General features: G+C 35.8%; 2 protein-coding genes, 1 long non-coding RNA gene and 1 other non-coding gene across 12 annotated transcripts; 2 read left to right on the forward strand and 2 right to left on the reverse strand.

The window, feature by feature from the left end:
* Positions 1 to 205: 205 nt before the first annotated feature.
* On the reverse strand, positions 206 to 4,066 carry LOC107885940 (uncharacterized). Of its 7 annotated transcripts, none has more exons than XR_001680584.2 (7): positions 3,602 to 4,066; positions 3,211 to 3,318; positions 2,938 to 3,133; positions 2,624 to 2,696; positions 1,844 to 2,513; positions 1,673 to 1,750; positions 206 to 465 (listed from the first exon to the last, which is right to left on the reverse strand). It is a non-coding gene; the product is annotated as an uncharacterized lncRNA (long non-coding RNA). The 7 variants fall into 7 exon arrangements; XR_005921960.1 differs by lacking the exon at positions 3,602 to 4,066 and having other exon boundaries at positions 1,844 to 2,023; positions 2,409 to 2,513; positions 3,211 to 3,594; XR_005921963.1 differs by lacking the exon at positions 3,602 to 4,066 and having other exon boundaries at positions 1,844 to 2,119; positions 2,409 to 2,513; positions 3,211 to 3,594.
* LOC121225459 (small nucleolar RNA Z279/snoR105/snoR108) lies at positions 3,943 to 4,045 on the reverse strand. Its single transcript, XR_005923337.1, has one exon. It is a non-coding gene; the product is annotated as a small nucleolar RNA Z279/snoR105/snoR108 (small nucleolar RNA).
* A 2,964-nt stretch (positions 4,067 to 7,030) lies between the features above and the next one.
* On the forward strand, positions 7,031 to 8,079 carry LOC107887993 (chitinase 2). The gene has a single exon (XM_016812189.2). It carries the CDS (start codon positions 7,038 to 7,040, stop codon positions 7,956 to 7,958), a length of 921 nt encoding a protein of 306 aa, XP_016667678.1. The 5' UTR covers positions 7,031 to 7,037; the 3' UTR covers positions 7,959 to 8,079.
* Positions 8,080 to 8,536: 457 nt separating this feature from the next.
* On the forward strand, positions 8,537 to 11,106 carry LOC121224348 (uncharacterized). 3 transcript variants are annotated; one of them, XM_041107512.1, is made up of 6 exons: positions 8,541 to 8,920; positions 9,207 to 9,244; positions 9,338 to 9,443; positions 9,549 to 9,610; positions 9,691 to 9,783; positions 10,822 to 11,106. In XM_041107512.1, the coding sequence occupies exons 1-6, from the start codon at positions 8,756 to 8,758 to the stop codon at positions 10,823 to 10,825; spliced, it is 468 nt and encodes a 155-aa protein (XP_040963446.1). In that variant the 5' UTR covers positions 8,541 to 8,755; the 3' UTR covers positions 10,826 to 11,106. The 3 variants fall into 3 exon arrangements, with proteins under 3 accessions (XP_040963452.1, XP_040963446.1, XP_040963441.1); XM_041107507.1 differs by lacking the exon at positions 10,822 to 11,106 and having other exon boundaries at positions 8,545 to 8,920; positions 9,691 to 10,040; XM_041107518.1 differs by lacking the exons at positions 9,207 to 9,244; positions 9,338 to 9,443; positions 10,822 to 11,106 and having other exon boundaries at positions 8,537 to 8,920; positions 9,691 to 10,040.
* The last annotated feature ends 5,680 nt before the right edge of the window (positions 11,107 to 16,786 follow it).

Genomic DNA, 16,786 nt, shown 5'->3' on the forward strand with positions numbered 1-16,786 from the left:
AGAGGTTCAGATCAGATAAAAGGAAGAGATGAAGGTGTAACTATTAGCACTACAAGACCAGATCCCTATCACAAAACCTTCTTGGAATGAGGCTTGACATGCTTAACAGCTAGCTCAACATGCCACAAGAGAAAAAATGTCAGGTTAGTAGTTACTCAGTTTAATCAAATTTTCTCAACCAAGCAATTACCATTTGAAAAATATGGGCCTTTCGGAGCAAGGATGTGGAGCATTTCATGATTTTGCAATATATCTTGAATGAGCCAGCATAAGAAATGCCACTATATTAAAAATAATAAAATTCCTTTAAATATACAAGACTCACCATAATCTAAAATAATTCAGTGTAAAATCTTCTTCTACAGCATGCTTCCGCTTAGATCTCTTGCTTCGTCTTGGCTGAGAACTATTAGGAACTTGTTTGCTTGCACTTAAAGAATAAGCTTCTTCTCGAGACTCATCACCCTGTTGCAATCTTGAAATTAGTCATTGCTTTTGAAAATTAACAGTGTAAAATTAATAATTTGCATTAATTCACCAGCTGTAGTTGGCACAATTTCAAACGGTAACATACTAGGATCACCAGTCCAGTTTTAAAGTTAACTACAGTCATCTGCAGTAAAACTCAGTTATGCTTATAAGAAGAGTCATGTCTGTTAGCTAATGTCCCCTCATGTTACCAATTAAGCCTTCCCCATGTTAATAGCATACCATGTTTGCACTCACGCACCACATGAACTGTTTGATTTCATTACATAGTTCAAACAATATTGGATCTTGCAGCAGTCGAACCCACCTACAGATTACCATAATATCAAAACTTTGCGCATGTAATCATGCTGCCATAACATGCAGAGGCAGATTAATTTCATCTCTGCCTAAAGATGACTAGCTTTCAATGTTATTATTTGCTTCTTTTTCACTGTCCTAAATGACTATTTTAGAAGATCCTTACATGACAGTTAAAAGTAGTACTATCGTCACAAATGACTTCATGGAATTCAACTTGCAAGGGAAACTAAATCCTTGCAAAGGGTACACCTGAGAATTGGTACACCTCAGAAACAACAAACTATACCACTTAATGTAAGCTGAGTTTTTAACAGCAAGTTTGGGTGTACCACTACTTAGACTAAGGGGGAAAAATACCTAGTGCTCAAGTAACCAATTTCATCTAGAAGGCTAGAACAAGCAACATGTTTATACTACATTCAACAGGGAAGACAAAGAACAGAGATTCATGCATATTTTGCAGCATAGTATGAAAACAAATGAAGATAAAAGTTATATGTGGAGATATTAGGGCGGGCGCTCAAAGTAAAGATCCAGAAGGAATCAAATGCTCTGAAGCTGGGTCAATTATTCTCACGTATGCAAGTTCAGTTACGTATTTTATGCTAGTATATACAAATTCCAATCGCATATCTACATCCAACCTCAAAGAGCATTATTAACAGCAGAAAATAGACAAAAATGCAAGTTTGGAAGTTCTAGTCCCTCTGGCACATATACATCATAAATTAATGATAGCACAAGTCATGCTTCAAAATTATGACCACTTAAAAACCACTGCATGTAGTATATATTAGTAACACAACCAGAAACTAAACTAAAAACAAAGTGCAATTTGCTAAACCTATAGGTTTCAATAAAATTGCTAAAAGAGACCAACCAGTAAATCGGTAATCCTGACAGAACGGATAATGAAAAGTAACCAATCAAGTGTGTTCTTTTGGGCTGGATCATCTGTCTGTCAAAAGAAAATTTGAAAGATTCAAACTACTTAACAAATTAATATGCAAAATAGGAATGAAATGGAAGTAATGAGACGAGTTCTTCTTACCTGGGGTAGCATCATCAACTCCGCTGAAACATATTAACCGTCAACAAGAAGCACGGGTAAAACAAGGTATGACGCAGTGTCATGCCAACCTAATGGCGGTGGCTATTCTGCACGACCATTGCTCCTCATATTTGATAACAAAACTAGATATATGAATCAAAGACAACATGGTCTCCATGCCTGGTTAACAGAAGCTAGAACTGAAATCTCTAATTTGCTGTTCTTAATTTAATTTCAGCTACATTTTTTCAATCCTTCTCATCAAAGGTGAAGATGCTACAAAGTATGAGGGTAATTATAAAGGTTAAACCAATACTATCAATCTTCAAAAAATAGCAGTCGGGGCTCGCACAACTGCTAATAAATATATCAATTCCAAAGAGGCTAAAATAAGTAAAAACAGAAAGTCTCTTTAACAACTCCGTACAATCTTGAAAAAAGAAGGAAAGTTGTCACAGACAAGTAAAAGATACAAGAAAAAAGCCAGTAATCTTAAAACATTGGGATATACAAAAATAACAAAGAGATTTATTAACCTTATAAGTTTAGGGGGTAAGTTTATTACCACAAATGAATTAAGCCAAGAAATTCCAGACCCGCTTTGTCGAGCAGCAATTGTAGTTGGTCCACCCAAAGAAGAGATCCAAAAGAAACCTTCTGTCAACAGAACCTTTGAGTAAAAATTGCATCAATCAGTGATGAAAGTTATTTAACATGTGAAAGAGTTTCCCAACATCATGCAGAAATCAGAATGCAATGCAAAGCCAACCACTTTATTACTTCATTAGTCACAGTTGAAAGAGCTTGATACAGGCCTATCCAGACTGGAACAGTGGCAAAGTAGGGAAGCAACCTGCAGAGAAGAAGACTTGAGATACTGATGAGCATTGTCCCGTTAAGGTAACAACTATAAGACCTAACGTTTCAGTATAAAAGAAGAGAGGCAAAAGGCCTGAAGTGAAAGAATGGCACAAGAAACCTTTGCGTCATAAGTTCATTATTCATTCTATTTTATAAAATAATTCTAGCGTTTAAGTTCAAGTAAATTGATTTGATCCTGAAAATGACCCAAATATTTTAAAACCCTATCTTACCCGACCAAATAGGTCCAACCCTCCGAATTGACAGGTCTACATAAAATCTATGGAACTTCTCGGAGACTTTAACCCAAGATGCTTGGATGTGCTTCCCAGAAGTTCTGCACAATTAGATTACATTTTTCTGTAATTATTTTAGCTTCCCTTTCTTAACAGAAGAAGCATCATTCTCTAAGATTGGGGTGTTCTCTGTCTGCACAAAAGCCAAATAACTCAGTATAACGTATGCAGTAAGCATTTGGAATAAAGTCCAAATGGTGGAGAAGCAACCTTAACCCGGAAAACGGAAGAACCCAGCCGGAACATGGCTGGCAATGTATTGTAGTTGATACCAAACTCTTTAAGCAACAATTCGTTTTTCTCGCGTGCTTGAGTGCCCTGCAATTGCAGAACAGATGTGGCTGAGATACCAAGGACATGACATTATTCACCATACCCTACAATGATTTTATGTATGACAAACAGCATTGTCACTGTAGGAAAACACAAACATAAATATATGAACAGTCTTGCAGCAAACAAAATACAATAGAGACTGTCAATAAACTGAAGAATAATCTTTAGCAAAATATGACGGAATTTAAATAAGTGGAAAGCTACTATGCAAAATTGTCAAACAAGTGAGCTAGAACTGAATGACATATTGTGACCACAAAGAGACCTTGAGGTAATTTTGAGCTTCGCTTTTGCTTTTTCCCAACATTATACAGAATTTCAGACAAAAGAATTTGCAATACTATAAGGTTTTGTTTTAAGAGGTATAATGTCTCGAGCTAACAGCTTCCTGTTGTTGATCGATATCTCAAAATGCTATTGAAAAAAAGTCAAATATCAACAATTATTTTTTAATTTACTTATTTATTTTGGTTTAAATATTTTTTAACCAAGAAATTAATATCTCATTCTAAGGATTCCAATGGTTTCGAAGCTCCTCCAACTCCACACTAGACGCTGACAGCGATCTCATATCTCCCAACAACAATTTAGGATCTATTTTGCATAGGGATCAGATGGTAAAAATGGGAGTGCCCAAGTGTCGTAACCAGGCTTTGGGGCGGACACCCATCTCGCAACGCTTGCGAGTAATGACCACTCATCATATCCCGTTTGCTGCCTGAAGGATCATGTTTTTCTCCCCGAGGAGCGCTTCTATTTTATAGTAGATGTCAGCTATTTGCTTTCCGTCTCTAGGCAATGTGGGTTTACATAAACTATAAAGTAAGAGGACTGTCTCATATTTACTACTACAATATTCATTTTTAAAACAAACAATAGAGGATATAACTCAACAATCTTTATCAGCCGATTAGAAATTAGACTCCGAGTTCATATAATACCAATTTAATTAAAAATGAAAAATTCCACCTATTATACTATTCGATTTCAATTATCATTTTTTTTAACCTTGTAATAGAAAGGAGAGTCGCTTTTTAAAAATTTATAAAATAAATGTAACTAATATATATTCCACTTACATTAGTACAAAATTAAAACAAATGCACGCTCCTTTTACCCTAAATAAGTGATATTTTTAAATTGAAGGCATTTTTTACCCTTCATTTATTTTTTTATCAAGGGTCAAGAAAAAATGTAAAATCCTTTAATTTTACGCCGTAGATTTATTTTCATATATATAACATTTTTTAATTTCTTGATATATATAGTGTCAGCTTAAAAACCAAAAATATAAACCATTTAAGTTATTAATACTTGTTGGATTGTGGTATGGAATTCAATGATCGTGAAGTAAAGTCTCGCGTCTGAAATTTGTGAATGAAAAACCATCATTATAAAACCTTTACTGTCACTTGATTTTAATTTTAATGTAAGTATAAAATACCGATATTTCTTTTATAAAAAAAACCCTTAAAAGTCCAACGATGCCTGTATTAGGAAAAGCTAATGACAGTTGTGGTAGTATTGAGCTCGAGAAGTGTGATAGGTAAATAAAAGAATAATTTGTTTTAGCACACTCAAATACACGTCCTTTTGCATTAATAATAATATCCATACCAATCGAATTAAGACTCAATCAACATTCTTACCTTTTCTTTATACACTTCAATTCGCTTTTTTTTTTATGCTTTTCATTTAGTACAAAAGTTAAAATATAAAATATAATCTCGATAGGAAAACAAATATTTGAGGTTAACTGCTTAACTTAAACAAAAAGTTGAAAATTCCAAAATAACATTCTATTTCATATTATATGATATGATTTAATTGTTTCGTTAATTTATTTATTTAAATTGATTTTTTTTATTTTTTAAACTTTAAATTTACATTCTATTTCATATAGTATGGTATGATATAATAGCTTCATTAATTTATTTATTCAATTTTTTTTTATATTTTTAAAGAGAAAGGTTATATAAAAAGATGGAATTTTGCATATCGTGTACTAACATTTGTTAGATTAAGTAATACGTAACTCGATATTATAAGTAAAATCTCAAATTTAAATATTATGGATGAAAACAAAATATTGAAAAAATTAATTTTTATTTAAAGATACAACCCCTTAGACTATGAATTTAATTGTATCACATATTAATATAACTTGATTCTACACTGGTAATAATCACTATTAAACCATTGTATAGTTCTTTTATTTCTATATTTTTGTAATCACTAAACCATTTTAAACAGAACTATTAGGATCTAAATCAGAATAGTTTGACTTTGACTTGGGCTAGTTGCATGTATACTATTTTGTGTCTTGAAGCATCATCTGGTTAATCTTTTATCAATGTCTATCAACTACGTTTTAAAGTCATAAAGCTGCAAAGTCATACGTTTTTAATCCAAATTAATCCGATCAGCTTGTAATGTACTTATATACCTTTGAGAGTAAGATTAACATATTTTTGTCCCTTGATTAGTGTTTACAGCCTACGGTTAGAACTAGACAACCAGATGTCCCTATGATATCCAGAAGGAGAAGGTTTATATTGCATATATAAGTTCCTTCATTTATTACTTTTTTTTTTGTGTTGAAAAAGTTGGTTTTTGAATAAAAATGGCGGCTTGCAGGATTAGTAGCATACCTGCTGTTGGTTTTGGCAGTTAAAAACAAGGATTTTAAGGCCAACGCCAACATTTTTACGCAGAGAAACTAATCAGGTGAGCATCTTTGATGTGCTATAAAACATTGTTTTACATTTGTTTAGTATATAAATTGCTTCTTATTTTTTTCTTTCTCATAAAACTTAATATCTAAGTATTTTGTTTGTAGCATTTGGTGTTAGTAATATGCTTGATCAAGGCTTAGGCTGACTAATGCTACTGTAAAAAGCCTGCATTTTATATTCGGGTCAAGGTCGAATTTCACTTCACTTTAACTTTTGCAATTGATTATGCTTGTGACAATCATCCATCACCTACAAATGGAAAGTTCAAAATATTTTCGGGAAACCAAGAGTTTGGGTTAAAAAAACATATTATTCAGATTTCTCTCACATGCCTTGTCAGGCAAATCACTGCCGACTACAAGATAAAATAACAGTTTAATTAATATATATGTGACAATAATCTTTGTCGTTTACATGCCTTGCTAATTGGGTTCAAGAAGATATCAGCTTCATTAATATTACTGGTATTTTTTTTTTTGGGAGATCTCCTTGGCCAAAATAATAAAAAAGTCGACAAATGAATTGAATACAATAATATCTTCTTATAGTATCTACAGAAAACTTTCTTATGGTATCTAAGAGCAACAAACTGTTGAAATATTACATAAAACATATATTCAAATGTCAAAATTTGCAGATTTCTCTCACATGCCTTGTAAGGCAAGTCACTGTTCTTGTTTTAATTAACTATCATACCCCTGCAGCAAGACAAAATAATATCATTATCATACCCTGCAAGAAGATACCAGCTTCATTTTTATTACTGGTATTTTGTGATACATCTGCAGGACCAAAATAGTAGCCTATTTGTTGTGATTAAATATCCCAGATTCATAAGCAAACAAAGCATTTCTTTATTTTTAATCTCCCTATGCCTTCAAACCTTTGTATTCTGCATTCAAACGCCTATATATTAACCTTTTTAAGAGAGTAATCCTTCAACTCCAAGCCTACATCACAGCAGCAATGGACTCTTCTAAGCTTCTCATTGCCCTTTTCGTTTTCCAGGTTTTCTTCCCTTGCCATATGTCAATCCAAGCAGCTCCCGAGAACTCGGACCTTTTCCGAGAATACATAGGAGCTGAATTCAACAACGTTAAATTCACTGATGTTCCCATTGATTCAAACGTTGAATTCCACTTCATTCTTTCATTTGCCATAGACTATGACAGCACCTCAGGTTCTCCTTCTCCAACAAATGGGAAGTTCAATGTCTTTTGGGACTCTGATAACCTCAGTCCTTCCCAAGTTTCTTCCATCAAGAGCACCCATTCAAATGTTAAAGTAGCTTTGAGCTTAGGAGGGGACAGTGTGGGAGATAGCTATGCTTACTTCGACCCTTCCTCTGTAGATTCTTGGGTTTCTAATGCAGTTTCTTCACTCACAGATATCATCCAAGAATACCACTTGGATGGGATTGATATTGACTATGAGCACTTCAATGCTGATCCTGACACTTTCGCTGAGTGCATTGGGAAACTTGTAAAAACCCTCAAGAATAATGGAGTGATCTCTTTCGCTTCCATAGCTCCATTTGACGATGATGATGTTCAAAGTCATTACAAGGCCTTGTGGCAAAGCTATGGTGACCTCATAGACTATGTCAACTTCCAGTTTTATGCCTACGATCAAGGAACAACAGTCTCTCAGTTCATCAATTACTTCAACACCCAAAGCTCTAACTATAATGGTGGTAAGGTTTTAGCCAGCTTTATAAGCGACGGCAGTGGTGGCTTGACACCGGAAAACGGCTTCTTTACTGCCTGCAGTAGGCTGAAGAGTGAGAACAAACTCCATGGGATATTTGTTTGGTCTGCAGATGATTCTAAGAGAAATGGTTTCCGCTATGAGAAGCAATCACAAGCTCTACTCGCAATTTCCCACTAGTATTTCTCTGTTATCTAACGCATTGAATATGAGTTAAACATTCACATTAGGGGGTGTATTATATGTGTAATAGCTTTCTGCTGTATAAATATATATGGGACATTTATTGTGTGCCCCTTTTTCGCCTTCTATCCTTCTATCGGTAACTCGGACTTAATCCAATTGATCCATGCAGTCACTCTAAAATTAAGAGGCGACATCCAGCATGTCCTCAGTTCGAATCCCGGTATTTATAACCTCTATCCATACTAGAGCTGCAGCCTTCTTTGTATTAAAAAGGAATGCTGGATGTATATTAATGAAGCTGAATGTGAATGTCAATATTGTGATATACACAATGGTGGAGAAAAAGACTATCAACTACATTTTAAGCCATAAAGCTGTAGAGCTACTTAAGCTTGCATGACCTTATATTATCCCATACCATATATATTGTAGTACATAGTTTATATATTCTAGGCTTGTAATCCCTCGTTTATATTAAAATTCAGCTGTTTGTGGTACATAGTTTGATTTAGTCATTTCTCCACTTCTTCTAGTCATTATAATTATATAATTACATAAGCTACTAATAAGTTTTAATATTATCCCATACCATTTTAGTTTAGAATTTTAGCTGGTTTTCCCGCGATATCCCAATCTTGACAGTTACAACTGGAAAAGAAGCAATCTATCTGCTTTCTTGTTGTTTATATAAAATCCGTGAGCTGAAACCATTCCCATTTCTCCAAACTCACATCCAATAACCCTTTTGCTGCTTTCTTCTCCCTCTGAAATCCGGACGTTATAATAAAACGATGGGTGTTTCTTGGACACGGCTCAAATCATTTCTGAAAGTACTTGTTTCTTGGATTCCAATGGCCACAAACCCCGTCAGATATCGATTGAACACTCGAAATCGTTTCTTCTTATGCCGCACTTGCAGAAACCACCTCCTCACCTTGGACAACGTCATCATTACTGTAATAATTCTCTCTCGTTCTCCCTTATGAATATATAAAGATTTTTCTTTTACTACTGGAACTTCAGTTCTTGGTTTTGTCATTCATAGGATTGCTTGTTCTTGATTCTTGTGTTGTTCAAGCAAAGAATGATTGGGACTTAAAAGCTTTTAATTTATCTTGAAAACCTTATAAAGATTCAAAATGTTCATGTGAGAGTCATTGTATGTGTAGATATATACACCTATACGTACATTATATATATTATCATTATAAGTTGTCATCTTACTTTAAACAAACTTTTCAGATAGAAGGGGTGGTGAATAGATTTCTCCGCCACAATGAGTAAGATACTTGTCTCATTACATTACATTACATTGTGTAATAGAGTAGAATAAATATTATAGAGTAATCGTTGCGGTTGCTTGATATTTGTAGTGTCAATGTGAAGAGCGATCCTATATCGACTCGTAGGTTCCTCTTTAATTTTCCAGCGGTGAATGTCCGTTGCAATGGATGCAACAGGCACATTGGCGAGCAATTTGTAGCTTCTTTTCTATGCCTCTCTTTTTGTTTTTCCGATGATTTTGTTTCTGATTATGCTGTCCTTTAATCAGATTTACTTATTTATTTGTCTTGCTGTTTCCAGTTTACGTTTGATGGTGATAGGCCTCTCCATCGTGTAATGGAAAGAAGTTATGTACTTCATGTGTAAGTATATATATATATTTGCTTTGAAATATTGAATCATATTCCGAAATTAGAATGTAAATGGCAGTGGTTGCATGCAGGGACCGGTTACTGTATTGGGACGGAACCCAGGTGATTAATGCACCACTCCTCGGAGAAAGGCGACTGAATTACCCAACTCTAAGTTCACTAAGGTTGCAAACTTTCCTACGGCGTCTGGTTTTATTTTTCATTTCAGGATGTATTGTTGGTTTTGTACTTCATGTGGTTCGCTGAATACTCATCAGAAAATTAGACCGGTATTATAATTGCTGTCGGCTTAGGTAGTTTTCATGGATTTTGTTGCCAAAGCCAACATTTTGTGTAGGAAAACTGATTCAAGTGAGCACCTTTGATGTGCTTTAAAAACATTGTTTTACATTTGTTTAGTATATAAATTGCTCCTTTTTTTTTCTGGTTTATTTTGTCTTTCTTTCTCATAAAACTTGATATCTATGTATGTATTTTATTGTAGCTTTTGGTGTTATAAATATGTATGATGAGGGCCTAGGCTGATTAATGCCACTGCGAAAAAACCCTGCATGCATTTGATGTTGTTAATAACATTGATCAAGGTCTTTTATTTATAGGTCTAATATTTTGATGTTGTTAACAAAATCATGAAAACTACCTAAGCTGACAACAATTAAAATACGAGTCTGATATTTTGATGAGTATTCAGCTAACCAAATAAAGTACAAAACCAACAATGCATCCTGAAATGAAAAACAAAACTAGATACAGTAGAAAAGTTTGCATCCTTAGAGAACTGAAGGATTGGCTCGACTATTAGTTAAAGAAGTTAGTTAGGAAGAATTTAGTTAAGTTGTTGTCAATGTAAACTGTTTACGTTCTGATAATGCATCAGCTGGAACTTAGTTAGGATCGAGTTGTTAGACTAAATTCTTGGGTGATACATTATCCAAACTCCTGTATAAATAAGTGAGCTCGGTCCTATTGGGATTATTAGAGTTCAAATCAATAAAAGAAGTAGATCCTGTTTTTTTTTTAGTTGAGTTTTCTTTGTGGTATATTTAAACATGGTATCAGTGCCAACTCTTTTTTGGCTGAGTAGAGAGGTTTTCTTTGTTTCTTGGTGGTGATCATCTTTCTTGGTTCAATCTTTCAAAGATAAGTTTTAATGGTTCTAGAAGTAGATTCTGATCATGGTGGACATTTTTCCTCGAATGCAGGTGATCAACTTCACACTCCTAATTCAGATCCAGTTGCAAGTTGTTAAAGGTGGCAACAAACAGTAGTATGTATGTTACCCGGATGAAATACAACAACTACAAATGTATGTATATTATCCGGATGAAGTACGTTTTTTGTAACAGACGACCTGTATATGATTTGACAGAAATTTTTTTTTTGACTGGATAGAGTTGGTTAAATACTATCCAGTTTTAGACAGGTCCTAGGTTATCATTAGGATGTATTTAATGTTTGTTCACTTCTACAAGTTAAAAATATTTTTGTAGTTTTATATATGTACATCATACATTTGATGAATTAATCTAATGAGAATAGCCGATTCTTGTTCTCTTAGTTTTCTCATCCCTTTTGCTTTTGTTTGTTTTGGTTGCTTTCCTTGCAACTCTCATTTCTTTGAATCTCAAACTTATTTCATATTTTATCTGGAATTAGTGCTTTGTTGCTCTAGCTTCAACAAGAGCTTCATATTTTATCCGGATAAATTAGTTTTGTTTTTCTTCCTGTGTGAAAAACCCAATAAATGGTATCAAGAGCCTAAGTCTTTGATGACCTTGTTTGTGTTTGAGAGAAAAGAAGCAGAAGCTGTTTTTTTTTTGTTGGTCTGTTGTTTGCTGCAAAGATGAGTTTCACACCACCACCACCACCTGTGTTTGCTGGAGAAACTACCACATTTGGGTAGTTAAAATGAAGACATACCTTCAAGCACATGACTTGTGGAGTGTGATCGAGAATGATGCTGAACCACCTCCATTGAGGGCCAATCCAACCATTGCTCAGATGAGGTAACACAGTGAAGAGTGTGCCAAGAAGGATAAAGCAATGGACTGCTTGCAAAATGGGGTCTCTGATGTGATCTTCACAAGAATAATGACTTGTGATTCACCAAAGCAAGCATGGGAGAAGCTAAAGGAGGAGTTTATGGGGTCAGACAAAATAAGACAGCAATAGCTGATCAACCTTAGAAGGGATTTTGAGAATCTGAAGATGAGAGAGTCAGAGACCATTAAGCAGTACTCTGACAGAATAATGGCCATAGTCAACAACATTAGGCTCCTTGGTGATAATTTCAGTGAGAGCAGAGTTGTTGAAAAGGTCATTACAACTCTTCCAGAGAAGTTTGAGTTAAAGATTTCTTCATTGGAGGACTCGAGGGATTTATCAACCATCTCATTGTCTGAGTTGGTAAATTCCCTATATGCACTTGAGCAAAGGAGGGCCAACAGGCAGGAAGAGCATCCTGAAGGAGCTTTCCAAGCAAAGGCCAAGGAAGGCTCAGGTTCTAGTCAAAAGAGGAAGAAAACTTGGGTCGATAGAAGGGAGAAATCAAGGAGAGATGCAGGGAAGAATAGATTTCCACCATGCATTCACTGCAAGAAGACTTCACATTTGGAGAAGAACTGCTGGCACAGACCAAATGTTCAGTGCAGGAGCTGCAAACAGTTGGGACATGTTGAGAGGGTGTGCAAAAACAAAAGGAAGGCACAAGCTCAGCAGCAAATGCAAGCTAAGGCTGCTGAGGATCTTTAAGCTCAGGAAGAGCATGTTTTTACAGCCTCCTGTTTTGTAACCTTGAGCAAAGTCAGTTGTGACTAGCTGGTGGATAGTGACTGCACACACCACATGGCAGCTGATGAAAGGCTGTTCAAGGAGCTCGACAGAAGTTTTGCCTCAAAGATTAGGATTGGTAATGGAAACCTGATTGAAGCCAAAGGCAGGGGCAATGTGGTGATCAACACAAAGTCAGGTAACAAAGTGATTTCTGATTACTTTTTGTGCCTGACATAGATCAGAATCTACTTAGTGTTGGTCAGCTAGTAGAAAAAGGTTACTCACTTACTTTTAAGAATGGCTCATGCATTGTTGAAGACTCTTATGGTCAGGAGTTGGTCACAGTAGCAATGACAGACAGGTGTTTTATGCTTGATGTCAATTGACTTGAGAAGAAGGCTTACACCAGTCTTATTGATGATGCTGGTCTATGGCACAGGAGATTAAGACATGTTAATTACAAGTCACTTGATCAGTACCACAAGTTGAACTTAGTTGAAGACATGTCGAAAGTTGAAGCCAAAAACACTGTCTGTGAGGTTTGCCAGCTTGGTAAGCAAATTAGGTTACCTTTTCCTGCTAATGTGGCATGGAGGGCTCGAGAAATACTTGAGTTAGTCCATTCTAATGTCTATGGACCAATGAGGACCTCTTCTTTAAATAACAGTAAGTTCTTTGTGCTATTTATAGATGATATAACCAGGTTTTGCTGGGTTTATTTCTTGAAGCAGAAATCTGAAGTATTTGAAGCCTTCAACAAATTTAAGGCATTGGCTGAAAATCAGTCTAGTTGCAAGATTAAGGCCTTGAGAACAGATAATGGCACTGAGTATCTGTCTGAAAGGTTCCAGAAGTTGTGTGAACAAGCTAGGATTCACCATTAGCTAACAACAGTCTATACTCCTCAGCAAAATGGAGTATGTGAGAGGAAGAATCGAATAGTACTTGATATGGCTAGATGTTTGCTGTTTGAGAGCAAGCTGCAAAGTAAATTTTGAGTTGAGGCTGTCAATACCTCAGTGTACCTGCTCAACAAGTTGCCAACCGTTGCTGTGAAGGAAAAGACTCCTTTTGAAGCCTGGCATGGAATCAAACCTTCTGTTTCACATCTAAAAGTGTTTGGCTGTGTTTGCTATGCCCTTATTCCAGCTGAGAGGAGAACTAAGCTCGAAAGAAGGGCTGCTCCAGGAATATTTGTTGGCTACAGCAGCACTAATAAGGGCTACAGGGTGTATGATCCCTCTACAAAGAAGATTTTGGTGAGTAGGGATGTGAAGTTTGATGAAGGTAGAGTATGGAGCTGGAATGATGCTGATGCAAGGTTGACTGATGAAGATCAGCTAGACAGCAGTTTGGAGCTAGCTGAAGAAGGGCTAGTAGATGATATTTTTGATGAAGCACCTGTGAGAGGGATAAGGACTATTGCAGACATCTATCAAAGATGTAATGTTGCAATAGTTGAACCTTCAAATTTTGAAGAGGCTGCTAAAGAAGAATGCTGGAAGAAGGCCATGGAAGCTGAAATGAAGATGATCCATAAAAATGACACATGAGAGTTGGTTGATAGGCTAGTAAACAGAAAGATCATAGGTGTCAAATGGGTGTTCAGGACCAAGAACAATGCAGATGGATTTCTGAACAAGCATAAGGCCAGATTAGTTGTGAAGGGGTACAGTCAGCAGCAAGGTGTTGATTATTTTGAAACCTTTGCACCTGTTGTAAGGTTAGACACCATAAGGCTATTGTTTGTCCTAGCTGCTTAAAAACAGTGGAAAGTGCATCAATAGGAAGAAATCTTCATAGAACAGCCTGAGGGTTTCAAGGTCCCTGGTAAGGAAGACAAGGTTTACAAGCTAAAAAAGGCATTGCATGGCCTAAAATAGGCTCCAAGGGCCTGGTATGACGGGACTGATGCATACCTGTCGAAGCTTGGATTTGAGAAGAGCATAAGTGAGCCTACACTCTATGTGAAGAAGGCTGAGAAAGAAACCTTGTTGATAGTCTCACTTTATGTGGATGACTTATTGGTTACTGGTTGCAAGGGTGAGCTGATTGAAGACTTCAAGAAATAAATGCTAGATGTATTCGAGATGACTGATTTAGGTTTGATGACCTACTTCCTTGGCATGGAAGTGAATCAGAATGTTAATGGCATTTTCATAAGTCAGCAAGCATTTGCACAGAAAGTTCTAAGCAAATTCAGCATGTCAAAGTGCAAGCCTGTGAGCACTCCTGTTGCACTAGGAGAAAAACTCTCAAGCACTAGTAAACATGATCGAATAGATGAAAAGGAGTATAGGAGTTTGGTTGGTTGCCTACTCTACTTGACAACAACAAGGCCAGACATCTTGTATGCTGTTAGTCTTCTATCGAGATTCATGCACTGCTGCAATGTTGCACATTTTAAAGATGCTAAAAGAGTCCTAAGGTATGTTAAAGGCACCTTAGGCTATGGTGTGAAGTTTGAGAGAGCTGAGGAATTGAAGCTAGTCGATTATTCAGACAGTGATTGGGCTGGCTCGGTTGATGATATGAAGAGTACATTGGGATACTTCTTCACTCTAGGATCGGGAGTTTTTAGCTGGAGCTTAAAAAAGCAACAAACTGTTGCTCAATCAACAGCTGAAGCAAAGTATATTGCAGCTCCTGGGGCTGTTAATCAAGCAATTTGGCTTAGAAAGCTGTTGGAGGACTTGAATGCTGGTCAACCTGAAGCAACAGAGATCAAAATTAACAATCAGTCAACTGTTGCAATTGCCAAGAACCCTGTGTTTCATGGTAAAACTAAGCATTTCAAGATCAAATACCATTTTGTAAAGGAGGCAGAGTTGTCAAAGGAGATCAACTTGGTCCATTGCTGCTCAGAAGTCCAATTGGCAGATATTTTGACCAAGCCGTTAGCTGCTACCAGGTTCGAGTATTTGAAGAAGCAAATTGGAGTCTGCTGTTTTGTAGCCAAGGAGGAGTGTTAAAGGTGGCAACAAACAACAGTATGTATGTTACCCCGATGAAATACAACAACTATAAATGTACGTATATTATCCGGATGAAGTACGTTTTTTGTAACAGACGACCTGTATATTATTTGACAGAACAAATTTTTTTTGACTGGATAGAGTTGGTCAAATACTTTCCAGTTTTAGACAGGTCCTAGGTTATCATTAGGATGTATTTAATATTTGTTCACTTCTACAAGTTAAAAATATTGTTGTAGTTTTATATATGTACATCATACATTTGATGAATTAATCTAATGAGAATAGCCGATTCTTGTTCTCTTAGTTTTCTCATCCCTTTTGCTTCTGTTTGTTTTGGTTGCTTTGCTTGCAACTCTCATTTCTTTTAATCTCAAACTTATTTCATATTTTATCCAGAATTATTACTTTGTTGCTCTAGCTTCAACAAGAGCTTCATATTTTATCCGGATAAATTAGTTCTGTTTTTCTTCTTGTGTGAAAAACCCAACACAAGTTCATGTCGATTGGTCAAAAGAATTCAGCAATTTCCCAAACATGACACGGTTAAGCTCACTGAGAATAATTTTCTCTTGTGGAAACATCAAATTATGCAGCAATTTGTGTTATAATCTTCGTCATATTTCTCAATTTGTGACTGATGCAGATGGGAATCTGGTTGACAATCCAGATATTTTTCCATATAAACAGCAAGATAAGCTTCTGGCCTCCTGGTTACTTTCTACTATATGTGATGAGATTCTACTGTACTTAATAAATGCCAAAACTAGTTATGATGTAGTTATGACCATCGAAAGAAAGTTTACAACTCATTCCAGTATTAAACTTTCAAGTCTGAGACACATGCTGTATTCTCAAAAGAAGGGGCAGCTGTCTATCAAAGAATATTTGTTCAAGATCAAACACGTGTGATGTTCTGGCTGCAGCTGGAACTGGCATTTCTGATCAAGAACAGGTTAGTATTGTTTTTGTTGGACTTCTAATTGAATATGAATCTGTTGGAGTTGTACCCTCTGCAACTAATGTCTCTCTTGAGTTACTTTTTGAGATGTCGAGTGATTGTGAGTCCAGAAAAAATGAATTTGTTAGTAATCTTCCTATGAAAGCTAATGTAGCTCAGTAGCAAAAGAGTCCAAGAGTTCAGACAAAATGAATTTGCAAAGCCATACGTTTTTAATCCAAATTAATCCGACCAGCTTGTAATGTACTTATATACCTTTGAATAATATTAACATATTTTTGCCTATTGTTTGGTATTTTCAGCCAATGGTTAGAGCTGGACGGCCCGATCTCCCTATGAAGTCGAGAAGAAGAAGAAGGTTTATATTGCATATATAAGTTCCTTCATTTTATTACTTTTTTTGGGTTGAAAAAGTTGGTTTTTGAATAAAAATGGCGGCTTGCAGGATATAGTAGCATA

This window comes from Gossypium hirsutum, chromosome A03, assembly GCF_007990345.1.
Source record: "Gossypium hirsutum isolate 1008001.06 chromosome A03, Gossypium_hirsutum_v2.1, whole genome shotgun sequence".
In the NCBI taxonomy this organism is placed as follows: Eukaryota; Viridiplantae; Streptophyta; class Magnoliopsida; order Malvales; family Malvaceae; genus Gossypium; species Gossypium hirsutum.

Excerpts from the sequence above, each read along its gene's own strand:
- LOC121224348 (XM_041107507.1), top strand. The coding sequence starts at position 8,756 with ATGGGTGTTTCTTGGACACGGCTCAAATCATTTCTGAAAGTACTTGTT. Across the intron at positions 9,444-9,548 it reads GGCACATTGGCGAGCAATTT|TTTACGTTTGATGGTGATAG; the intron begins GTAGCTTCTTTT and ends TGCTGTTTCCAG. Across the intron at positions 9,611-9,690 it reads AGAAGTTATGTACTTCATGT|GGACCGGTTACTGTATTGGG; the intron begins GTAAGTATATAT and ends GGTTGCATGCAG.
- LOC107887993 (XM_016812189.2), top strand. The coding sequence starts at position 7,038 with ATGGACTCTTCTAAGCTTCTCATTGCCCTTTTCGTTTTCCAGGTTTTC.